This window comes from Salmo salar, chromosome ssa04, assembly GCF_905237065.1.
Source record: "Salmo salar chromosome ssa04, Ssal_v3.1, whole genome shotgun sequence".
In the NCBI taxonomy this organism is placed as follows: Eukaryota; Metazoa; Chordata; class Actinopteri; order Salmoniformes; family Salmonidae; genus Salmo; species Salmo salar.
The window spans coordinates 59,065,581-59,087,357 of record NC_059445.1 but is presented as its reverse complement, the minus strand read 5'-3'; the positions used below and the strand labels follow the sequence as shown (position 1 = coordinate 59,087,357).

The following is a 21,777-nucleotide window of genomic DNA, read 5'->3' as shown; positions in this document are numbered from 1 at the left end:
AATCGGAAATCGGTATTTTTGGACGCCGATTTGGCCAATTTTTTTTAGAAATATATTTTTTGGCCTAGGAACGGTGGGTTCACTGCCGTGTTCAGGGGCAGAACGACAGATTTATGCCTTGTCAGCTCAGGGATTCAATCTTGCAACCTTAAGGTTAACTAGTCCAACGCTCTAACCACCTGCTTTACATTGCACACCACGAGGAGCCTGCCTGTTACGCGAATGCAGTAAGAAGCCAAGGTAAGTTGCTAGCTAGCATTAAACTTATCTTATAAAAAACAATCAATCAATCATAATCACTAGTTAACTACACATGGTTGATATTACTAGTTTATCTAGCCTGTCCAGCATTGCATATAATCGCTTAGGTACACGTTGCTCCAACCATAAACATCAATGCCTTTCTTAAAATCAATACGCAAGTATATATTTTTAAACCTGCATATTTAGTTAATAATGCCTGCTAACATACATTTATTTTAACTAGGGAAAATGTGTCACTTCTCTTGCAAACAGAGTCAGGGTATATGCGGCAGTTTGGGCCGCCTGGCTCGTTGTGAACTGTGAAGACTATTTCTTCCTAACAAAGACAGCCAACTTCGCCAAACGGGGGATGATTTAACAAAAGCGCATTTGCGAAAAAAGCACAATCGTTGCACGACTGTACCTAACCATAAACATCAATGCCTTTCTTAAAATCAATACACAGAAGAACATATTTTTAAACCTGCATATTTAGCTAAAATAAATCCAGGTTAGCAGGCAATTTTAACCAGGTGAAATTGTGTCATTTTGCGTTCATTGCACGCAGTCAGGGTATATGCAACAGTTTGGGCCGCCTGGCTCGTTGCGAACTAATTTGCCAGAATTTTACGTAATTATGACATAACATTGAAGGTTGTGCAATGTAACAGGAATAACGTTTTGTTTTCGAGATGATAGTTATTTGTATGCGTTTACATCAGTTTCAATGCAGGACTTTTATTTTGAAGGTGAATCGCAAATTACACTATTGTGGCAAATCGTTATTGTGGCTAGTTTCACATATGTAGTGCAAAAGCAGGCAAACACTATTGAGCAACAAGTGACATTGATCAACCAATGGTTTGTTAGATAACACCCACAGACATTAGATTGACACCCCCGTCATCATATTGGGGGAAGAAATACAGAAATAAATGAATACAATAATTATATTTTAATTATACAATGAATAAATAATATATACTTGTATACCTAGATATGTAGAGAACATTAATTTATTTTATTCCGTATTTCCTTGCTAATTTATTTAAATACTTGTGGTTCATTTATATGTAAATACATTTATAATTATGGCAGTTTTGATTCTCCAGTTTTCAACGCGGCATAATTTGCAGCAAAGATTGTGGTAACCTTAGCAGGATCCATCCTCTTTGGCAACCGGGTAAAACCTTTACCTTTTCTACAAACAAATGCTTTGTCAAAATAACTCATTTGAGGTGTTTCTGAGCTAGCAGAGTTATCTTAGCAAATTAGTAAACTATGATCACCTTTGGTTGAGAAAACAAGAAAGGGGTGCGTGAGTGTGCCGTAGTTCGCTAATTTAGCCGTGGCGCTGCTAAAAAGTTATGACATTATTTTTGACAGAGTAGTTTTACACAGCTTGCTGTAGTTTCATCTGTTAACATTTTAACGGTTCTCTAGTGTTGTAAGATCGCTTACCTTGCATGTTTGCTTACATATGTGTACCTGTTTGAAATGTGCATTCCAAAGAGAGCACATCACATTTCACCCCTCCATCAAAAAGTTCGCCCTGCTTTGAGTCACGTGGTCGAAGAAAATGGCTTCTTGAAACGAATTTTGTCAAATGTGTTGCTAAAAGTAGAAATTATAACTACCTAAAACTGAATGCGAGTGTTAGTATTGGACTTAAGGGTTTGTAACTTCAATCTCAAATCGTTATGCATAAGTAACCGTTCTACTTTCGTTTTTTCACGATTCTCAGGAAGATGGGTGTGCAGCAGATCTCAACTGTCGTAACTGAAGATAGCTAACGTTAGCTAACAGTAGCTAGCTAACTAACAAATCTGTCTCGACTTAAGCACCAAAGTCAACCGAACAACATGCCTCCTCGGAAAAAGCGAGAGAACAGAGACACCGATGATTGTCCCAGGAAACGACGACGAGCTCAGGAAGAGGGCAATGTCGTCATCTCAGACAGCGACGAGGTAACCAGCTGAACTGATGTTAACGTTACTGTATTTAGCTAGCTGGTAGTACACTGAATTACTGTATTTAGCTAGCTGGTAGTACACTGAATTGCTAGCAAACTATCTTCCCACACTAGACTCAGAACTACCGCGCTAGCTATATTTCTGTGTAAAGTGACCTTTCATTAAATCTTAGGTAGAATATAAAGACTGTATGGTATACTTGATAACTGTCTGCTTTCAAACAATTTGTATTTGGATCTCTAAGCTAGGCATCCAGGCTTGAGTAATAATATTATACAAACCTGGATGCCTAGCTTAGAGAGCCAAATGCAAATTGTCTGAAGCAGAGAGACTGCTTGGCCGACAGTTATCAAGCATAGCAGGCAGTCTTTATATTCTACATGTCATTGACAACTCATCTCTCTTCTAACCCAGGATGAAGACTTCAGACCAACATCATCATCATCAAGAGGGGAGCGCAAACAGGAGAAGGAGAGTAGAACACGATCAAACGGTATACTGACCAACATGTCTCCTTATTTGTAGCTAATTAGACCCATAATTTTCATGTACCACATCACCAGAATGCAACTATTGAAGCACTGCAAGATGGAACTTTAACCTACTGTACTGAAACTGTCCCTTCTCTTCACAGAGATGACAGAGGAGGAGATGCTGGACCTGGCCATGAGACTGAGTAAACAGGAGGCCAGCAGCGCTGCTCTCCGGCAACGACAGGAGGAGGAGGCCGTGAGGAAGGCCATTGCTGAAAGCCTCTACGTAAGTGTAGATATTACTGACAGAAATCAATTGTCGCCTGGAGATTTCCTCTAGCAGTCCTCACCGTTGTTTCGGATCAATCCAACCATTTGTATTGCATTCTATCTATCCTATGATACATGAGTGTTGCTGTATCCCTCCAGGCAGACAGCCCTACTCATCCCCACTCAGAATCTTCGCTCGGTGCAGGGAGCCCTACCCAACAATGTCAAAATTCTCCTCCAGAGGGAGAGAGCAGCATACAGCCCCCCAGGCGTAAGCTCTCCTACCCTAACCATGGTGTGGCTGACAGGGAGGGAGCCCGCGGTGGAGGTGTGCCTCCCTCAGACAGGAGGGGGAAGAAGGAGGGAAGCCCATTACTAGATATGCCTGACCTGTCTCAGACCCAGAAGGTCTACTTCCAGTCCTCCCCCCTCAGCCAAGCTTCCACCTCAGTACCTCTCCCATCCTCACAGGTCAGTGGTGCACACACACAGACCTACGCCATTACTTATCTGTCATTGTCTGTTCAACCCTGGCTGTTGTTCTGCATTTCTTCAGGGGCTTCAATGGGCCCAGATCTAACTAACTACGCTCATACCTTAAGACTTAACTAATGTATGTGTTAAGTTCTGGTGACAGCAGGGTAGAAGAACCAACAACTTACTTAGATCTAAATGTGTTTTTAACAACAATGTTAGCATCATCTTACACTCATCACAGGCTAAGAATGCATGCCAGATCAGTTGTTACAATGTTTTTATGATAACATCTTCTATGCCATTTTAAGGAGGAGGGGTCTTCTCAGAGGAACCTTTTCGGAGACCGCTCAGCCAACGCAATAGAATCTCAGGACTACAACAACTCCACAAAGAGTGACTCCCAGTCCCAACTCAGGATCAAGTCCCCTGTTTTCCCTTCCACTACAGCTCCCCAAGCCAGCAAACCTGTCCTGTGCCTGGAGAAGCTTAGCCAGGACCTCCTAGTAGACTGTCAGGCCTCTGGGTTCCTACTAAAGGGTCATCCTAGCTTAACGCTTCCCACAAAGTCCCAGAAATCTCAATCTTATCAGCCCGAGAGCCCCACATTCTCCAATACCCCTGTGTTTTCTGAAACAGAGAGAGGTGTGGAACCAGGCCAAAGTACTCTCTCCTTTCCTAAACGCGCCATGTTCTCTAATAGTGATTCAGTAGAGGAAGAAAAAGAGGCCAGTCCCACCGTTCCTAAAAGCCTGGTCTTTTTCAAGACTGACAGAGGAAAGGCAGAGGCACAAGGGAGTACAACTTCTCCTAAAAGCACCGTGTTCTCTAAGACTGAAAGAGGACCAGAAGAGAAAGAGACCTTCTCCGGAAGTCCAGTCTTTCCCAGAACTGATCAGATAAGGGACCAGGGTCCACAGAGCTGTGTTGAACATGTCTCTACAACAGGAGACTATGAGGATGGAGACAGAGATGATGTTGTGAAGAGCAGGGATGCCTCCGAGTGCCTTCCACCACGCCCCAGAACAACCCTGTCCCTGAACAAGAGATTTGTGCCTATAAGGAAGACCGCTGGAGTTTCAGACAAAGTTGTTGACCAAGAGGAACGTGAGGGTGAATCCTCGCAGAGAACTGTAAACAGGATTAGCACGCCTGCAAAGTTGGGTATGTTTTTTTCCCCTATTGTTTTAACCACTGTCATGCATACAAAGCAATGTTACGATCATACATTGAGTTTGAATAAGAACAAGAAATACCTTTATGGCAGGTTCAAATGGCCTCTCTGCCTGCCCTTTTGGCTTTTTATGTTCAGATTCAATGTATGTATTGACATGATTGTTCCCTGTAGCTGCAGAAGAAGACCTTAATTCAGAGGAGCTTACATTGGCTTTGGAAACTCAGCCAATGCAGGAGTTAACCAGTAATATAGCGCTACGCTGGTCAGATGACGACGGAGAGGAAAATGGTCCTGAAAAGGTGAAGCCAGAGAACTACAATATTGTCTATCACCAGTACTGTTATATAGCTTTTGGCCTCACCTGAAACCTAATTTACAGTGTATTGTGGAAACATCTCTCTCTTGCAGTCAGCTCACTCACCCAGCCCAGTCTTCCCAAAGGAGAATGACCTCCCTCAGTCAAGCAACCAGGGTCTCTCCCCAAACACCCACCACCAGCGTTCCCCCCAACACAGACACAGCCCCTGCCTCGTCCCCAAGAAACGCACTCACAACTTCAAAGGCGCCACGTGCGAGGAGGGGGAGAGCCAGTCCAAGTGCATCCGGAAGAAGTTCACATTCAAGGGCATGTATGGAGCCCCCTCTCTTCTCAGACAGGCTGCAGGTAGAAGGAGCCAGGATGAGGCCAAAGCCGGAAGCACCTCGTCCCACCAGCCCCTGGCCTCCTCCAGCCGCCTCTCCCCCCCCACAGACGGCCAGCGTGATGGGGGAGTGGTGCGCTACTACTGGGGTGTGCCTTTCTGTCCACGGGGGCAGAACCCAGACGCCTACACACAGGTGATCCTTCTTGGTCTGATGTCATTTTCATTCATTTTTCTCTCACACAGACATTTTCTGGATTATGAGTCAATGTGGGTAACTGACATCTGGGAACACAAAAAAGTGAGGGGTATGAATACTGTGTGCTATTGTATTGTGTAAGAAAAGTTCCATCCATTATTTTGTAATATTTCATTGATCTGATGTTAGATGTCAGGACTTCTAACTGTAAGTGTCTAATAGAAATGACATGATTTTCCTTACAGGTGATCCTGTCCCAGCTGGAGGTGTATGAGAAGAGCCTGAAGGAGGCCCAGAGGGGTCTGCTGAGGAAGGCAGGCTGGGGGGAGCCAGTCCTCCCTGGGCCCCCAGAGAAACCCTTCTCCAGGAGGGGACGCCTCGAGAGACGCAGGGCCCCACAACTCCTGGAAGAGGAGAGGGGGGGGAAATGTCAGGAAGAGCTAGTGGAGGTGGTAGAGGATGGTGAGGGAGAGAAGAGGGAGAGACAGCGGTCACGGAGGGGGGAGGGAGGGAGGAGAGGAAGACAGGAGTGGAAGGACTGCCAGGATCTGTTTGTGTCCTCTCCTGAACAAGAGGAAGTGAGTATTGCTTAATAATTAGAAATGCCTATTATAGGTAGCTTGGAGCAATGCATTTATGTATTTTCGTAGGCTGTATTAATATATATATATTTATATTTTTTGTGAAAAAATCATGTCAATCATATCAAAGGTTCTGATGGTGCTACAGTACTTACTAAAAGTTCCTTGTTACACTATCTAACCACCAGATGGCACTATCAACAATTTACAATCCCAATGTGTTATTATAATACGGGCTTAAGTGTGTGTCTTTTTGGGATAGACACATTTTGTTATGTAGAAAGGTCAATCCACTTGATGTTTTTCCCCCAGCAAATTTGTCTTTGTTTTGTCTTCCCATAGAAATCTCCCTCCCCTGTATTTCATGCAGATACCAGTCAGCTAGTTCTACTTCAACGGTAAGGGAGGCGTAAACTGCTAAATCATACACTATGGACCTAGGTTGTCTTTAATCTCAATGATACAAGTGTATTAATTGTGCACAAGAATGAAAAAAAGTATAAAGAATTCAAAGTTGATTTCTCATTTTATCAGGAGACTTGGCCTTAGAAGAGAAGAGGAAAGACTAGCAGAAAAACAACTGCCTGATTTACTGGAGGAGAGGGAGGAAGACGAGAAGGAAGAAAAGATGGATGATAAAGAGAGTGGAGAGAAGAGGGAGGAGGAAGAAGTGGATGTCGGAGGCTTAGAAGTTCCAGGTATAAGAAATTATGTAATTATTCCATAAACCAGTAGGTATATATGGTTACATTTGAATAATTAATGTTGTGAGCTTCATATCTAGCTGTAATTGTCATGTTGCTACTTCTCCTTGTTGTTTCTGATGGCAGAGACCCAACTCAGTGACGACAGCACTCAAGACCTCATTGTCACCAGCCCTGCACAGGTTAGAGTCACTTCAACACTACCAAAGACACTCATACATCAAATCAAATGTATTTATATAGCCCTTCTTACATCAGCTGATATCTCATAGTGCTGTTCAGAAACCCAGCCTAAAACCCCAAACAGCAAGTAATGCAGGTGTAGAGCATTTTGACTACGGTTCTGAATGATTCTCCTTCTTTTACCCAACACCTAGAAATAATGGGTGTGTGCATAGAATTGTGAGGCTATGGTTAAAATTTTAGCCATTTAGCACAGTGGTTCCCAAACTGTGGTGCTTACCTCGGGGTCCCCCCCTCCAAAAAGAAAACTCTGTCCGGCTTTCAACTTACTCTTGAAAGTTGTAATAGTAGAATCGAATGCACAAGGTACTATTTCGAAATTGGGGAGTGCATCATCAGTATTCCTCTTATCATTGCATACCTTAGTGAGCTGTTTATAACTTGTCAAATGTCCAGATCAACTAACCCATGTCAGGTAGCGTTTTTTAGCTAGATTGTTACCCTATACATTTTGTTGTGATGTTTGTCACTCAAATATGACATGAATACACATGAGACATGGCAAAATGTATAGAATCAAGAAAATTTGCTTTAAGCTGCAAAATGTTCTCTGCACCCCATGACAAAATGTGTAGAATTGCAGGAAATAAGCTTTAAACTTGCAAAATGTCCTCTCCGCCAACAAAATGGGTGTGAACAGTTTGTGTCATGAACAGTGCTTGGACCTATGGAAATATGGGTTGTGGGAGGTTCCCCAATGCAGGAAGGGGGGCCTGAGTGAAAAGGTTTGGGAACCCCTGATTTAGCAGACGCTCTTATCCAGAGAGACTTACAATTAGTGCATTCATCTTAAGATAGTTAGGTGAGACAACCACGTATCAGTCGTAGGAAGTACATTTTCCCTCGAAGTTATCAGCAAAGTCAGTGCTAGCAGGAAAAGACAAGTGCAGTTTTTTTTGTGGGGGGCATTGTGGGATTTATTTAAAGTACTCTTTGAAGAGGTAGGGTTTCAGAAGTTTTCGGAAGAGGATTGTTGATGTCTGATTGATTTGGCAACCTGTAGCCCCAGCCAGAGAGCCAGTCCCTTCCTCAGATCCAGACCTTTCTTTCATCACCCCGTCCCCTGGAACAGCGTGAAGAGGGGATGTTGGTGGTTGGAGAGGAGGAGGGGCGGAGGAGTAGCCCTGTGGGGATCCCTGCTGTAGGAGAGGATGTTCGGATGGAGGAGGATATTCCAGAGCCTGCCTTCCCTCGGAGCCCCAGCATGGACTGTCCCATGTGCATGCGTCTCTTCCCCCTGACGGAGATTGAGATGCACGCTGCCTACTGTGACGGGACCACCGGTATCATGGAGGAGGAAATGGCAGAGGAGAGCCACTTGCAGGGTGATACCATTTTCCTGTTGTAGGACAATACATCTGATTCTGAGTAGGCACAGCAGACCAGCATGCTGAAAATTATTAACTTGTCAATGTCGCCAAATTTCACAGTACCCACAAATGGTATTTTATACTACTTCAGGACTGATGTACATACAGTAAAACAGTCCTGTTGATATGTAGTTTCAGTCAAGGCTCGTAGGAAGAGGACCAGAAGGGGAGAGATCATTGGAGAGGAGCAGCCCAGCTCTTCTGGCTCTGGCAAGTAAGTAGGTATGACAGCATTTACCTTGGTCTAGCAGCACGTCTTACTCGGGTTACTTTGGGATTTTGTTGTGTGTCCCATCCTAAGGTGTTGAAAGTAAATGTCCCTTACTCCCCCTTCCTGCAATGCCTGTACATGTTAACACATATGAATTAATGGAAGACAAGCAAATGATGTTCATACCTTTTCTACGTGTGTTGTCTCCACGGCAGGGTGGTACAGGGAGAGAAGTGCTTCCTGTATCAGCAACTATATCCTCTCAAGGACCATGAGAAGCATGTAGAGGACTGCATCAAGAACAAAGAGGTCTCCAAGGCTGCACCCAGAGACGGACAGGTACTCCTGGTTAGCAGTACTACACACACTAGTACTTGTTTTTTTTCTTCTTCCTGGCACTGATTCTGCTGATAGCAGCTATTTCAAAGAAGGGTCTACTTGCAGTGACTGTGATATGTGGTTGTTTTTTCTTACTAAACTTGGTTGAATGCAATGACTTCAAGTTACTCTGGATAAGAGTGACTGCTAAATGACTGTAGCTCTTCTGGTCTTCTGTCTGTGTGACGATCTTCCAGAGTGGAGACTTGCTCAGTGCTCTGGACCAGACAGAGCATATATATTCAGGTACTGTACTCTAACTTTCTGTCATTGGCTTGTTTTACACTTTCCTGAAGCCTCTTTCCACCATGTTTGAATGGGAGAAAAGGAGAGCCAATGTTTTCACACTATTTGGTCTCTTTCTAGGGACTGCTGAGGCTGAACCATGTGATACCACCTTCAATAACCAACAAAGGTAAGCAAAACAACAGGAAATAGTGATGGATTCTTTTGGGGGAAACTCCATTTGACCGTTACTGTAGTACCAACCCCCGGTGACATGGGGAGGGGAGTCTGATAAGCGGACCCTATTTGTCTGTCAAAGATATACCCTGATAGTTAGTTCTCTGAAGCATCATAGCAAGTCTATTACATGCTTATAAGACTTCATAGTTGTCCATAGTGGACTAAGGCTGTTAGTATACCCCTATTTAAGTAGTTATTAATTTGCCATTATCTGCTGGTTTAGTAGTTCATAAAAAATGACTTTTTGAGTCAATATGAGATGGTAGTAAGCAGACTGCAGCGTTTAGTGCTGGTCTACACTTGATTGGGGATTCCACAGCACTCCTGTAACTATATATCATCAATCTACCTCTCAAGCCCATAACTTCTCTGTATAACAGTGTGCATGTTACACCTGCACTTGTCCAATATGAAATGCAAATTTTCACTCTCCGTTGCATAATGTTTTCCTACGGTCTACACCAATGAACATGACCCTGCTCTGTATAACTGTGTTACTTTTATTCCAGTGGCCTGATTGATGATCTGGACACAGCAGAATCTGGGGGAAGAGGAGACGCGCCCCAGGTTTCAGAGTGAGCACCTCGCCCATCCAATCCTTCACCCCTGTCTCAGAAGCCACAGACTGCCTTATCGACTTCTAACGCCAATGCTCTTCCTCTACCTCCTCTTCCTCCTCCAGGCCCAGCCAAAGAGAGAGATTAAAACAATAGTTTACAAAAAAATGTAAATTACTGTCAACCACTTTTTATACCCCTGCATATCTTTTATTTGTATTGTTTGTTACACTGAATTGAATGACAAAAATGTGTGTTATTAATATGGTATTAAATTATACTGATTTATTTTATCTACTTTCTTTGGGAGACATGTTTGTTGGATTGTTACTATGTGGATGTCATGAGGTATATGTGTAGTTCGAAACTATTTCTTGCAGTAATACATACAGAAATCTATGTAGAGTCAATTCACTTTTGCAGACCAACCAAAAGAATGCATGCATACCAAACCGTCCTCATTGTACATTATTGGGTTGTAGTTCTCCCCCCTCCAAAATATCAGGTTACAGCAGCCTTCATCAGTGCCACTGGCTGTATGATTGTCATAGAAATACAGTGCTACCAGTGTAAACAATTATTACAAGAGGACTGATTGTCAATTGCAGGTAAACATTTCTTAAATTTATTTTGTAGTGAATTTAGGTACGTTCTGTCGAGTTAATTTTGTTTTTGTTTTATGGTATATCAAGTATATGGTAGGGCTATTTACACCTGATGTTGCTTGAAGTATTTATTTCCAAAGTATGCTGAAAACGTGTACTTTCTTCTGCCAACACTACAAGCATATCAAGTTGTAAGTGATTCAATCCATGGAATGTGCTATAGAAGTACAGTTAACACTGCTATTAATCTTACAGCTCTTTGCCATCTGTGTACCATTCCAGTGATTCTATATCCTCCCAGATGAGCAGCAAGAAGACCAAGAGGGCCAAACTTAGCCAGGATTCCTCAGACCAAGTCAGCATATGCATATCTGCAGATACCTTCCACATGGTACACCTGCTGTGTGTGACCTTACCGCTGCGTTTCATCCTTCCTCTGCAGGGGAAAGTGTCTCTGAGTAGGATGAGGACCTAGGAGAGGTGTCATCTCACCTGCAGAAAGACCTGAATGAATGACTGGGCGAAGACACCAAAAGGCTCCTCTTAAGATGCTTCCCACCTTTGTGAGGACCACACCTAATGGAACAGGTATGTTATAAGAGACATGGTCTCGATGTGGTCCCGCGAAAGCGTCTTTTATGTGGACTGAATTTTGTATACTCAAGGAAGGTGGAAACTACTCTGGTTGGCTTCAACAGAGACTGGTGACTTCCTGGCACTAGACCTGGGAGGGACTAACCTACATGTCCTCTATTTGAAGTTATGAGAGGAGGATCAGCAGCATGAAAGATGTTTTCACCATCCTTGAGGAGGTTGATACTTCTGGAAAGGTATGTGTTAACATGCGAGTGTTGACCCACAGTGTTAAATGTAACACTTTATTTGTGTGTGTATGTGACCCACCGAAAGAGTGTAAAACTAACACTTTTCAAAGTGTTGACAAACTAACAGCCTAAGAGTGTTGGGTCTGTAACACCGTGGTGTTGCAAATTCTGACTTAAAATAACACTTAGTAGTTTTGCAGTCATTCTTGCAGTGTTGTTTTAGCGTTGTAGGGTGTAGAGCATTATTTGCATATTTCCCAGCATGCATTTCAAGTGAATGTTAGTGATACCCACCCATGACTGTGTTTGGTAGTAACAAAGACATGGTTTTGCAGTCAACATTAAGTCACTGCCTGAGTGAATGTTTTTTAATTAAAGTGAACTATTTATGTAGATATATTATACATTTCGTAAGGCCTAGTTTTCCCCCAATATTGTGGTCTGATGATCCTGGTTCAAGGGCCATATAAAATCTGCAAGTCACAATATGCTGGTTTTTGAAGTGATTTGTAATTCCTATTGGAATCCTGCCAGAGGGAGGATATTCAACGATTTTTATCACCCACAACCAGCATTCAGAATGACTGCTATGGTAAAGTACTAGCTAATGAAGAATACCTAAACCATCTAACCACATACAGATTGGATTAGTACATTTATTTTTAATTTTTGGGGGGATTAGTTTAGATTTGTTATTTATGTCTGTGTAGTACTATTCTAAAAATCAACCTGCAACAAAGCATGCTGGGAAATGTGTTGAGGCCCCTCCCTAGTACATCTTTTTCACTCAGAGTTAACAGAAATGAACTCGACTCAGTTGAGTAGCAACACCACACGGTGTTGATTCACACTTGATTTATCCCACTGGTGTTAACTCCACTAGAATAACACTCACCTCCACACTAAGATTTTAACACCTTCAAATTTTAACTCCGAGAGAGACCTCAGGAAAATAACTGAAGTTAGTGTGAAAGCGGAGAGTGTCGCAGAAGAAGAAACAGAGAATCCATCCACGTTCCTCGCAAAACCATGAGCAGCAATGAGCTCAGATGCAGAGGCTGTGCCAGTGGGTTAATTTAAAACTGCCTTGTTCAGGAGCAGAACAACAGATTTTTACCTTGTCAGCTCTGGAATTTAATCTTACAACCTTTCGGTTACTAGTCCAACGCTCTAACCACTAGGCTACCTATTGGAAAATAAAATAAATAAATGTGATGCTGGATGACAACATAATGATGTTTGTTTCCAACATTCGGGCTGTTTTCCTAAAGAAGTTAAATCTGCTTTGCATTTTGTTTCCTTTCCACGATACTAACGAGTATCCCAACCCTAGAAGGAACCAGTGACAGTAAAAAAACAGCAGGGATGAATGTTGAAACTTGTCGAAGGTATTTCAACAGGGCGGAACGTTGAGGGCATGCCACTACTCTGCCAGGCAGGCCCCAAACAAGAAAGAAACATTTTAGAGGATTTTCTATCTTCAGAGGTCTATAATATTTTTTTTATGGCTGACTGTGTTCCACCCAAACAATAGCAGTTCCTTTCCTGTGGAACTTTTTTGCCTGTTTTCTGACGTGTAGGTCAGTTTACACCCCCTAATAAAATCGTCAATTAGTCCATGTTTCAAGTCAAGGACATTGCTATAAGTTTTTTAATCTAACCTTTTATTTATCCAGGTTTCATTGAGATCAAATATATTTAACAAGGGAGACCTAATTGAACCTGGATGAATTAAGATGTAAGTATAGGGCTGGGTGCCTCCTGAAAAGATATCAACGTTGCCATGAGCAGATCTGCTTTACAACATTGATTTAAGATTAAAGTATCATATTTGAAGAGAACAGAAAAGTAGGATCTAGGGATTCATCCAGTCAACTTAAAATGATACATGACTTTCACTGGAGATGGAATATTTCTGACGGAGAATTGCACCTCCATACCTTCAGGCTCTGATCAGTCCCTACACCCAAACAAGGGCACTGCGTTCATCCACCTCTGGCCTGCTCGCCTCCCTACCTCTGAGGAAGCACAGTTCCCACTCAGCCCAGTCAAAACTGTTCGCTGCTCTGGCACCCCAATGGTGGAACAAGCTCCCTCACGACGCCAGGACAGCGGAGTCAATCACCACCTTCCGGAGACACCTGAAACCCCACCTCTTTAAGGAATACCTAGGATAGGATAAAGTAATCCTTCTAACCCCCCCTTAAAAGATTTAGATGCACTATTGTAAAGTGGTTGTTCCACTGGATATCATAAGGTGAATCCACCAATTTGTAAGTCGCTCTGGATAAGAGCGTCTGCTACATGACTTAAATGTTAAATGTAAATGTCAAGCAAGAATTTTGCTAGGACTTTCTGGGAGTGGTCTGAGTGGAAAGGGGAAAAGAAAACTAGCTGTTATTGGCAGAGAGGTTTGGAACTGTCTTTGTCATTGGTCTATTAACCAATTTACTCAGTGCTTAATTTGTAAATTGGGAGGTACCGGGAACAAAAAGCGAGCCCAGGAGGGGTGACCTGGGGAGGCTCTGAGGTACAGGAACGCACAAAGAAAAAAAAAAATGTTTATAACAAAGCAGTAGAGGCCTTATATAATTGCATGAAATGTGTTTAGAAATAATTTTAGATGACAGAAGACCTTTGCAGATTTTTTTGTAATAGCTCACAAATGATCGAAATGACAGCCAACTTTGACACTGAGAATCTGAGATCAATAAAAATGGCCCTGTCTTGAATACATCAATAGCCTAGGTGTGTGGAGACTAGGGTTGCAAAGAGTGGGGAAACTTTTTCCATGGGAAGTTAAGCCCGGGAATGTTGGGAATTTTGCTTAAATTCATCAATAAAGTTAGCTTATAACAGTGAACCTTTTTTTGTGGGATACACAAAGGCAATTCTAGGTCTTGAGGCATAGTTTAACCAAAATATCTCCAATTCAATGGAATTGCAACCCTCTGCATGCACAGTGCATTCTTCCATCACATGTGCAGTGCAGTCTTCTATCCCATGTACAGCTGATTCTCAAGATCTTGCACACTAATGAGATGCTATTGAGCCCACACTACTACACTGTCTGAGCCTAGGACTAAATACTTTCTGGGAAGTTTTGATTTCAGTACTATTTCAGTACTAGGTGGGGTAAATATATTTTATAACATACAATATCTTTTGTTAACTAGTAAATAGTATCCTGCAGCAAAATGTGTTTAAATCATTTCTAACTTAACAATTTCTGCCTGTTCGTTTTTGCTACCATGTGGGTTTTAGCTTGCTTGAGCCTGCTAACTGAGAAGTGTTAATTTACCTGTTTCCATACATGTTTCATTTTAAAACATTTATCTTACAAAGAATTTGTTTAATCTAACTGCTTAACTATTTATCTGTACATAGAATTGTATTTGTTTAGTTTTTATACACTTTTTTTCTTCTAATCTTTACAGGAATCTGCCACGGGCACTATCTGATGTGTGGAGACATTTCACTGCAGCTAATGTAGAAGGAAAAGCTGTGTACATTTGCAAATACTGTGCCAAATCATATGTGAAGAATGCAACAAAGATGCAGAATCATCTGGCCAAGTGCATAAAGCTCCCCCAGCGCTCACAACAAGCAACCTCTGACAAAAGTCCCTCTACTTCTATTCAAGGTGAAAATGATGAATCAAACACCTTATCAATAGCAACAGCTCATGGTCCTCCTGAATCAGAAGTGTTTTTGACTCAGTAGAGGAACGTAGTCAGAGAAATACGGATAAATGTCTTGCTCAAGCCGTGTATGCAACTGGTTCACCTCTGATGCTCACAGGCAATGTGTATTGGAAGAGATTTCGGAGTGTTCTTCGCTCAGCATACACCCCTCCAACCAGACATGCTTTATCTACTAATTTGCAGGATGCAGAGTTCAACAGAGTTCAAGGTCAAGCAAATCATAGAGAAAGCAGACTGTATTACAATCATCTCTGATGGGTAGTCGAATGTTCGCGGGCAAGGAATAATTAACTACATCATCTCCACCCCGCAACCAGTATTCTACAAGAGCACAGGCACAAGGGACAACAGACACACCGGTCTCTACATTGCAGATGAGCTGAAGGCAGTAATCAATGACCTTAGACCACAGAAGGTATTTGCACTGGTGACAGACAACGCTGTGAACATGAAGGCTGCTTGCTCACATCACACCCATTGGCTGTGCTGCTCATGCATTGAATCTGCTCCTCAAGGACATCATGGCACTGAAAACAATGGATACACTCTACAAGAGAGCCAAGGAAATGGTTAGGTATGTGAAGGGTCATCAAGTTATAGCAGCAATCTACCTCACCAAGCAAAGTGAGAAGAATAAGAGCACCACATTGAAGCTGCCCAGCAACACCCGTTGGGGTGGTGTTGTCATCATGTTTGACAGTCTCCTGGAGGGGAAGGAGTCTCCCCAAGAAATGACCATATCACAGTCTGCTGATATGGACAGCCCCATCAAGAGGATCCTCCTGGATGATGTATTTTGGGAGAGAGTGGTAAGCAGCCTGAAATTCCTGAAACCTATAGCAGTAGCCATTGCGCGGATTGAGGGAGATAATGCTATCCTGTCTGATGTTCAGACTCTGCTTGCAGATGTAAGATAAATCCTTACTGCCCTGCCCACTTCACTGTTGCTCTAAGCAGAGGAAACTGCAGTTCTGAAACACATCAAAAAGCGTGAAGACTTCTGCCTGAAGCCCATACACGCCGCAGCGTACATGTTGTACCCCAAGTATGCTGGCAAGAGCATCCTGTCTGGTGCAGAGATCAACAAGGCCTATGGTGTCATCACTACCGTGTCTCAATGGTTCATTTTAAGTCAAACTACAAATATGGGACATTGCCTGGAAAACCGTCTGTCAGCCACAAAGTCCTTTTTAAACCACTCATGTGACTGATCAGGAAAACACAAGTCAGAGAATTTAACTTAGACATACTCAAGGTAATACATCTTGGTGACTCATGTGGGCTGTGACTTTGCCAGCTTTTGATGGCTGAAAGCCATGCTCAGTTTCTAGAGAAACCGCATACGATTCCCCAGCCTGCATAGGTATGAATCCCCTTTCAGACCCGTCTCTTGGATTTTCACACTCCGTTGTAAAATGTTGACTCATTGTGATGTCTTTCCCTGTCCAGTGGTTTTACCACATTGCGGCCTGCCTGGCTGAGTTCCTGGAGCTGAAGGATCAGATGCTACCTCTGGGCTGTACCTTCTCCTTCGAGCAGAAAGACATCGACAAGGTTCATCAGTCAGCCAACACACACAAACACATGCACCCACAAAGGATCCATACATGCAGCCAGGACTGATATTAGTAGAAAATACCAAGCCCAGGTTACTTCTCAACATTGGACTAATTCAGAGTCATGACGTTTGAACATTTAATTGTCTTTACACTTGTTTGGACAGTCTATTTGACAACTTTGTCAGAAAAAGTCAAGGGCTAATAGTAAATGATGGTCAAATCTCACTCATTGTCTGTGACCTCGACTTCCAGAGTATCCTGATCCGTTGGACCAAAGGCTTTCTTTAACTGTTCAGGAGTGGACGTGGTCAGGCTACTGAGAGAAGCCATCCACAGCAGAGAGGTGAGTCTGTAGGCCTCTTTTACCATCCAACTACCACCACTTTCTAATAAACTAATATTTCTAATATTTTGATGGGATATGCATTTGGAATGTTATTACTACATTAGTAGAGCCTATAAAATAAGTTGTTATACCAGTTAATTTATTTCTGTCTTTCTTTCTCCCCCTTGGACTATGACTTTGGTTCAGTTGCAATGGTGAATGACACTGTGGGGACCATGATGAGCTGTAGATACAGGGACCAGAGCTGTGAGATTGACATGATCATTGGTAGGTAGTACCTATCTGTACTGCAGCCACACTACTGCAAACATAGCATTAGAGGAAAGAACACATATAAAGGCACAAGATGCCCCATTTAGCCTAGCAAGTGAAGGAGAGGGTGACTGTAGTAACCATATATAAGTCATGTTATTACAAATTGCTTGCCACAATGTTAGGGATGTCAAGGATAACCATGGAGTCCTATCTTGAAACATATCATGTAGTTTAGTGCGATTTCTAGCACTTCCACAATGCAATGGCTCCCTCTGCTGGAGATGATAGCAACTAGGTTTTGTTTGCGTTTTTGTGTGTGTGCATGCAATATGTTGCGTTCATTTCTGTGTAAGATTCTCTGCCTCCCCAGGGATGGGGACAAACGCATGTTACGTGGATTAGATAAAGAACATGAAGAGAGTGGGCAGGGAGGATGTATGTATTTACAGGTAGCCTGGCAGGTAGGAGCATTGGGTCAGAAACCGAAAGGTGACCGACAAGGGTTGGGGGGTGTTGTAGACGATGGGACATCCAAACTGAGTTTGACCTGGTGGTGGATCGACATTTACTCAACCCAGGCGTGCATGCGTATGTGTTTCTCCACCAAATTAATGAGCAGTCAAAAGTACGTAGCTAAAGTAAATAAAAATACATAACTTCTATGTTTGACTCTCTTGACTTTCATTTGCCGAATACAGGCCAAACCTCATTCACCCTGGTCAATTTATCTGTGTACTTAACTGTTTTGTGACTTTGTCCAGGACAGCTTTGAGACCAGATTCATCTCTGGAGATAGTGACTGACACACCATGCTCTTATGTGTCATATCTCTAGTTACACAGATCCTAAATTTAGCAGTTATTTTTTTTAAATCAATGTGCTACATAATACAGAAGCTACTACTGGGTAAGATTGAGAGAAATGAGTGCAACTGTCTTTACAACTATATATTATAAAATCGACTAGAAATGGAAGGGCTGGGAATTGCCAGGGACCTCATGATACGATATTATCACAATACTTAGGTGCCGATATGATGTATTGCAATTCGATACTGGAATTTTTGGGCAATTTAACGTTCCTAACATTGCTCACCATATGTCTGCTGCAAAGGGACATGAGAAAATGAGCTTTGATCAGTCATAGAAATATTGTTAGTGCTGAAAACAAATTAGCTCCCTCATTAAAAAGAAGCTGAAGAACTAGTTATGAAGGAAAAATACTGGAATTTTGGTGCCGGTACAGGCAACTAGCGCCAAAACTATATTGTGATATTGTCGTTACGATATATGGTAAAAATACGTTCACCTCAGAAATGTTATGAAATTATCCACAGGGTTATTTCAGTTTAAGTGGAAAGTTACAGATAAATCCTGCTTTTTATATTCTTGAATGGAGAATATCCTCTTGTGCTGCCATAATAACAATGTGGATTTCCTGCCTTTGTTTCCTCAGCATATTCACAAGTCACTGAATCTCAGTAATATGTCGGTCTAACCACTATCCTAAAGTTAATTACACCCCTCCCTCAACCTTATCCCTGCCTTTCCACTCTGTTTGTCTAAATGCAGGAATTTCACATGATGGAAAATTATTTAATAGAATAGTTATTTTCCAATTGTCCATGGAGATTGTATCTCTCTTATTCACTCCTTTGGTCCTCCTGACAGTGCAATGTCAGTATCAGGTGTGCAGGTAGCCATACTTTGATTTGACTATCTCCCTGTCTCTCTCAACATTGTTATCCCCCTGTTTCTCTTCCCTCCAGCTTCAGTAAGCAGCTCCAGTAGACCGTAAGAATTCTGGTCCCTAACTGTGACATCACTTTCCTCGTCTCGGAGGATGGCAGCGGAAAAGGGCACTGCCATGGTAACGGCGGTGGCACAGAAGCTGGCCATGTAGCCCCGACTGTTAGAGGACAGCAGAGGAGGATGAGGAAGATGAAAATTAATGAATGTGTTAGGCCAGAGTGGAAAGACTACTTGAAATGGAGCCCCATAAAAATGGCCACCTCAAATGCTTTTGTTGTACGGTACATGCTAAACAGCTCACTCACTTTCTCCTACTGTATGGAAAGTAATGAATTCATTAAGGTCAACTTTTTTATAGTAGGCGTAGGCTATTTATTTTTTTATATTTGTTTTATTGTACATGGTTAACTTTCAGTGAGGAAATTCCCTTTTTTCTGAAACTTCTGTGTGAAATATGTATTATGTATAAGAAATGTTACATTATTTTATACAAGAAAACTTTTAATGGGTAAAATCGCACTGTATTGTTAGTATATTTCTATACCAGATATTTGATACTTGGACATCACTGCAGCTATATTTGAATGGCAGCTTGGTAATACAATTTGTCTTGAAGTAAAAATCTCTGAATTTCATGGTCAAGCCAAGTTCCACAGAATGGAAAGAGACACATGCTCACTCCTGTTGGAGAAACTGTACAGAGGAAGATCAGGTCATTAAATCAATGTTTTCAGCAAAATTATACAACTTTAGAATATTCAGTCACTCTTAAACAACAGACACCTTTCTGAACACGTGTTATGTTGTTCAAAATGTATTGCAAATGAAAATGGCTAGCATTTGATATTGATACAATGTTGCACTGTACATTTCCCTGCACCCCCAGTAGGCTAGTAGTTATGTTGCACTTTTTAAGCCATAACACCTATCACGTGCTTGTCTTTGCTCACCTTTTCTCCCAGTGTGGTATAGTGTAAAATACAAGTCACGATTACTTAAAATGATCACCAGGCGTTTGTCTCCATGTCGGTACCATGGTTATACCCGAGGAGCCGGACTGACCAGCTCAAAGATTGATATTAGGCTACACTGTTACTAAATTTCAATTTGATGCAACACCATCGTGAAAAATAAAATAAGGACATTTATAAGCATGAACAACAATGATTTCAGAATGGGAAAAATGTCCTCTCATTAAAAATATCCACTTTCATATTAACAATAAGTTAGGCTACTCTCGCAAACAGTTTTGGCCACACCTAGATCCTGTCCTATTTTGATAAAAAACGAGGAGCCTTTTCTTGTGCATTTGTTGTGTGCCGGTGAGTACCCGGCTGTGTAACTTGATAGGGGGCTTCGAGAGGGAATAAGGGAATGTGGGGCTGCAATGGAGCAGAATGCAATACAGGTAAAACTGACACTCACTATATTGTTTAGAAATAAATCGTAATTTTTCTATGCGCACACATGCCATTTTTACCTGTTGACATCGGGAATAAAAAGACTATTTCGGTCTTAATTTGATATCAGTTTGCCGGTTTTCAAGTCTGTAATTTTGTTTAGAATGTAGACTTGATTGTCCTATCAAGCTAACAAGTCTTGCAATTGCAACTTAGCTGAATGAGTCACAACTTTCCAGTGGAGAAAATAGCTCGCTATGATTTTTGAAAGCCCCAAATTTCGCTAACATGGTTTCACGATTTTATTTGCCAGCGTTTGCAATGTAATTCAACTTCAATATTTCTATATTTTCTTCCTGTTAATGATTAATTTCTTTGTGTCGTGTCGACTACCTACGTTTTTTACCCCCACCCCCACATTAAAGAACGTTTATCTGACGATTCGACAATATTAAGATTATTTTGTTTTTCAACTAAAACAATGGTGTAACTTAACCGTGTTTTGAATAATTCGAAAACAAATATCTTAAATTTACAGTGACGTGATATTAAAGATTACAACATCATCGATGCAACTAGGTGGAGCAATATATTTATCGAACAAATAGCCAACATATGGATAGAAAAAAACCGCCGACGTTATGTCGTGTGTATTTGGTATTGCTCAGAACGGAATGAGGATTTTCGTGATGGAAATCGTTGTACTTTTTACTTGAAATTGTGATGATTATTTTTGATTGTATCATACCAGGCCTACAAAAACGCACAGGATGATTTTGTTTCTGTCGAATTGAAAGACTTCAATAACAATAAACCTACATTGGTTTTATATTTAATATCAGAAATATTAAAGTTATATCATTCGTGATGGTATTTAAGTTATAGGCCTGGCAAGCATAGTTTTCTCTACATTAATATTATATGTCCCTCGGATCCTCCTCTGTTCTAAATAAATCCAATAATGTACTTTTGTACCCCTTAGAATGTTGTAATATTGTGTTAACGATCATTTGTATATTATGATATCCAAGGTCACATAATGTTCTTTTGCAGATAGAACACATTTTCTATTAGTTCCTCTCTTCCTGGAACAGCAGTGCCAATCTAAAGCCATCACGAGCATTGACGTAATCCTATCTGTTGGTTAGTGTTTCTATTTAAAAATCCACTCCAAAAATGTAAAGCCCAGTCTTTTATATTTTGTGGCTTTATTGTAGAATCAACCTTACTTAATTTTCACCACTAGTTGGCCAAGTGATCAACGTGTTCTGTTCCTGCTACACTAGGTAGGGGACGGGGTTGTCCACAAGAGGGGGTGGGGAGGGGTGCGAATTTGAGACATTTCCGCATTTAGGCATCTGGGCTAGGCCCTAT

General features: G+C 41.7%; 3 protein-coding genes across 13 annotated transcripts in view; 2 read left to right on the top strand and 1 right to left on the bottom strand.

Annotated features, from left to right (window-relative positions):
* Positions 1 to 1,987, bottom strand: part of LOC106603481 (zinc finger protein 346) — a 31,826-nt gene extending 29,839 nt beyond the window's left edge. For 2 of the 3 annotated variants that reach the window (XM_014197232.2, XM_014197231.2), the window contains exon 1: positions 1,705 to 1,959. Coding sequence is in view for 1 of the 3 variants with exons in the window: in XM_014197233.2 (XP_014052708.1) it covers positions 1,705 to 1,711 (7 nt within the window). In the remaining 2 variants the exon portion in view is untranslated. Of the gene's footprint in view, positions 1 to 1,704 lie in introns of all 3 variants that reach the window. The other variant, XM_014197233.2, reaches the window with a different exon arrangement.
* Positions 1,988 to 15,221, top strand: LOC106603421 (BRCA1-A complex subunit RAP80). Of its 7 annotated transcripts, XM_045717136.1 has the most exons (21): positions 1,988 to 2,210; positions 2,631 to 2,709; positions 2,851 to 2,975; positions 3,119 to 3,430; positions 3,745 to 4,597; positions 4,782 to 4,909; positions 5,019 to 5,447; positions 5,696 to 6,028; positions 6,374 to 6,429; positions 6,566 to 6,729; positions 6,862 to 6,917; positions 7,982 to 8,303; positions 8,481 to 8,562; positions 8,775 to 8,898; positions 9,099 to 9,183; positions 9,304 to 9,352; positions 9,912 to 9,977; positions 10,847 to 10,919; positions 11,007 to 11,152; positions 11,325 to 11,394; positions 14,826 to 15,221. In XM_045717136.1, the coding sequence occupies exons 1-19, from the start codon at positions 2,106 to 2,108 to the stop codon at positions 11,037 to 11,039; spliced, it is 3,474 nt and encodes a 1,157-aa protein (XP_045573092.1). In that variant the 5' UTR covers positions 1,988 to 2,105; the 3' UTR covers positions 11,040 to 11,152; positions 11,325 to 11,394; positions 14,826 to 15,221. The 7 variants fall into 7 exon arrangements, with proteins under 7 accessions (XP_045573092.1, XP_045573093.1, XP_045573095.1 ...); XM_045717137.1 differs by lacking the exon at positions 14,826 to 15,221 and having other exon boundaries at positions 11,263 to 12,545; XM_045717139.1 differs by lacking the exons at positions 10,847 to 10,919; positions 14,826 to 15,221 and having other exon boundaries at positions 11,325 to 12,543.
* The window catches only part of LOC106603482 (AT-rich interactive domain-containing protein 5B), an 18,891-nt gene continuing 12,014 nt past the window's right edge, over positions 14,901 to 21,777 (top strand). Inside the window, exons 1-5 of one of the 3 annotated variants that reach the window (XM_045717143.1) lie at positions 14,901 to 15,031; positions 16,542 to 16,646; positions 16,904 to 16,994; positions 17,184 to 17,264; positions 19,021 to 20,411. In XM_045717143.1, the coding sequence (XP_045573099.1) occupies positions 20,391 to 20,411 (21 nt within the window). In that variant the 5' untranslated portion in view covers positions 14,901 to 15,031; positions 16,542 to 16,646; positions 16,904 to 16,994; positions 17,184 to 17,264; positions 19,021 to 20,390. Of the gene's footprint in view, positions 15,032 to 15,840; positions 16,995 to 17,183; positions 17,265 to 19,020; positions 20,412 to 21,777 lie in introns of those variants that run through there. The other 2 variants (XM_045717144.1, XM_014197239.2) reach the window with 2 other exon arrangements.

Excerpts from the sequence above, each read along its gene's own strand:
- LOC106603421 (XM_045717136.1), top strand. The coding sequence starts at position 2,106 with ATGCCTCCTCGGAAAAAGCGAGAGAACAGAGACACCGATGATTGTCCC. Across the intron at positions 3,431-3,744 it reads TACCTCTCCCATCCTCACAG|GAGGAGGGGTCTTCTCAGAG; the intron begins GTCAGTGGTGCA and ends TGCCATTTTAAG. Across the intron at positions 9,353-9,911 it reads ACCTTCAATAACCAACAAAG|TGGCCTGATTGATGATCTGG; the intron begins GTAAGCAAAACA and ends CTTTTATTCCAG.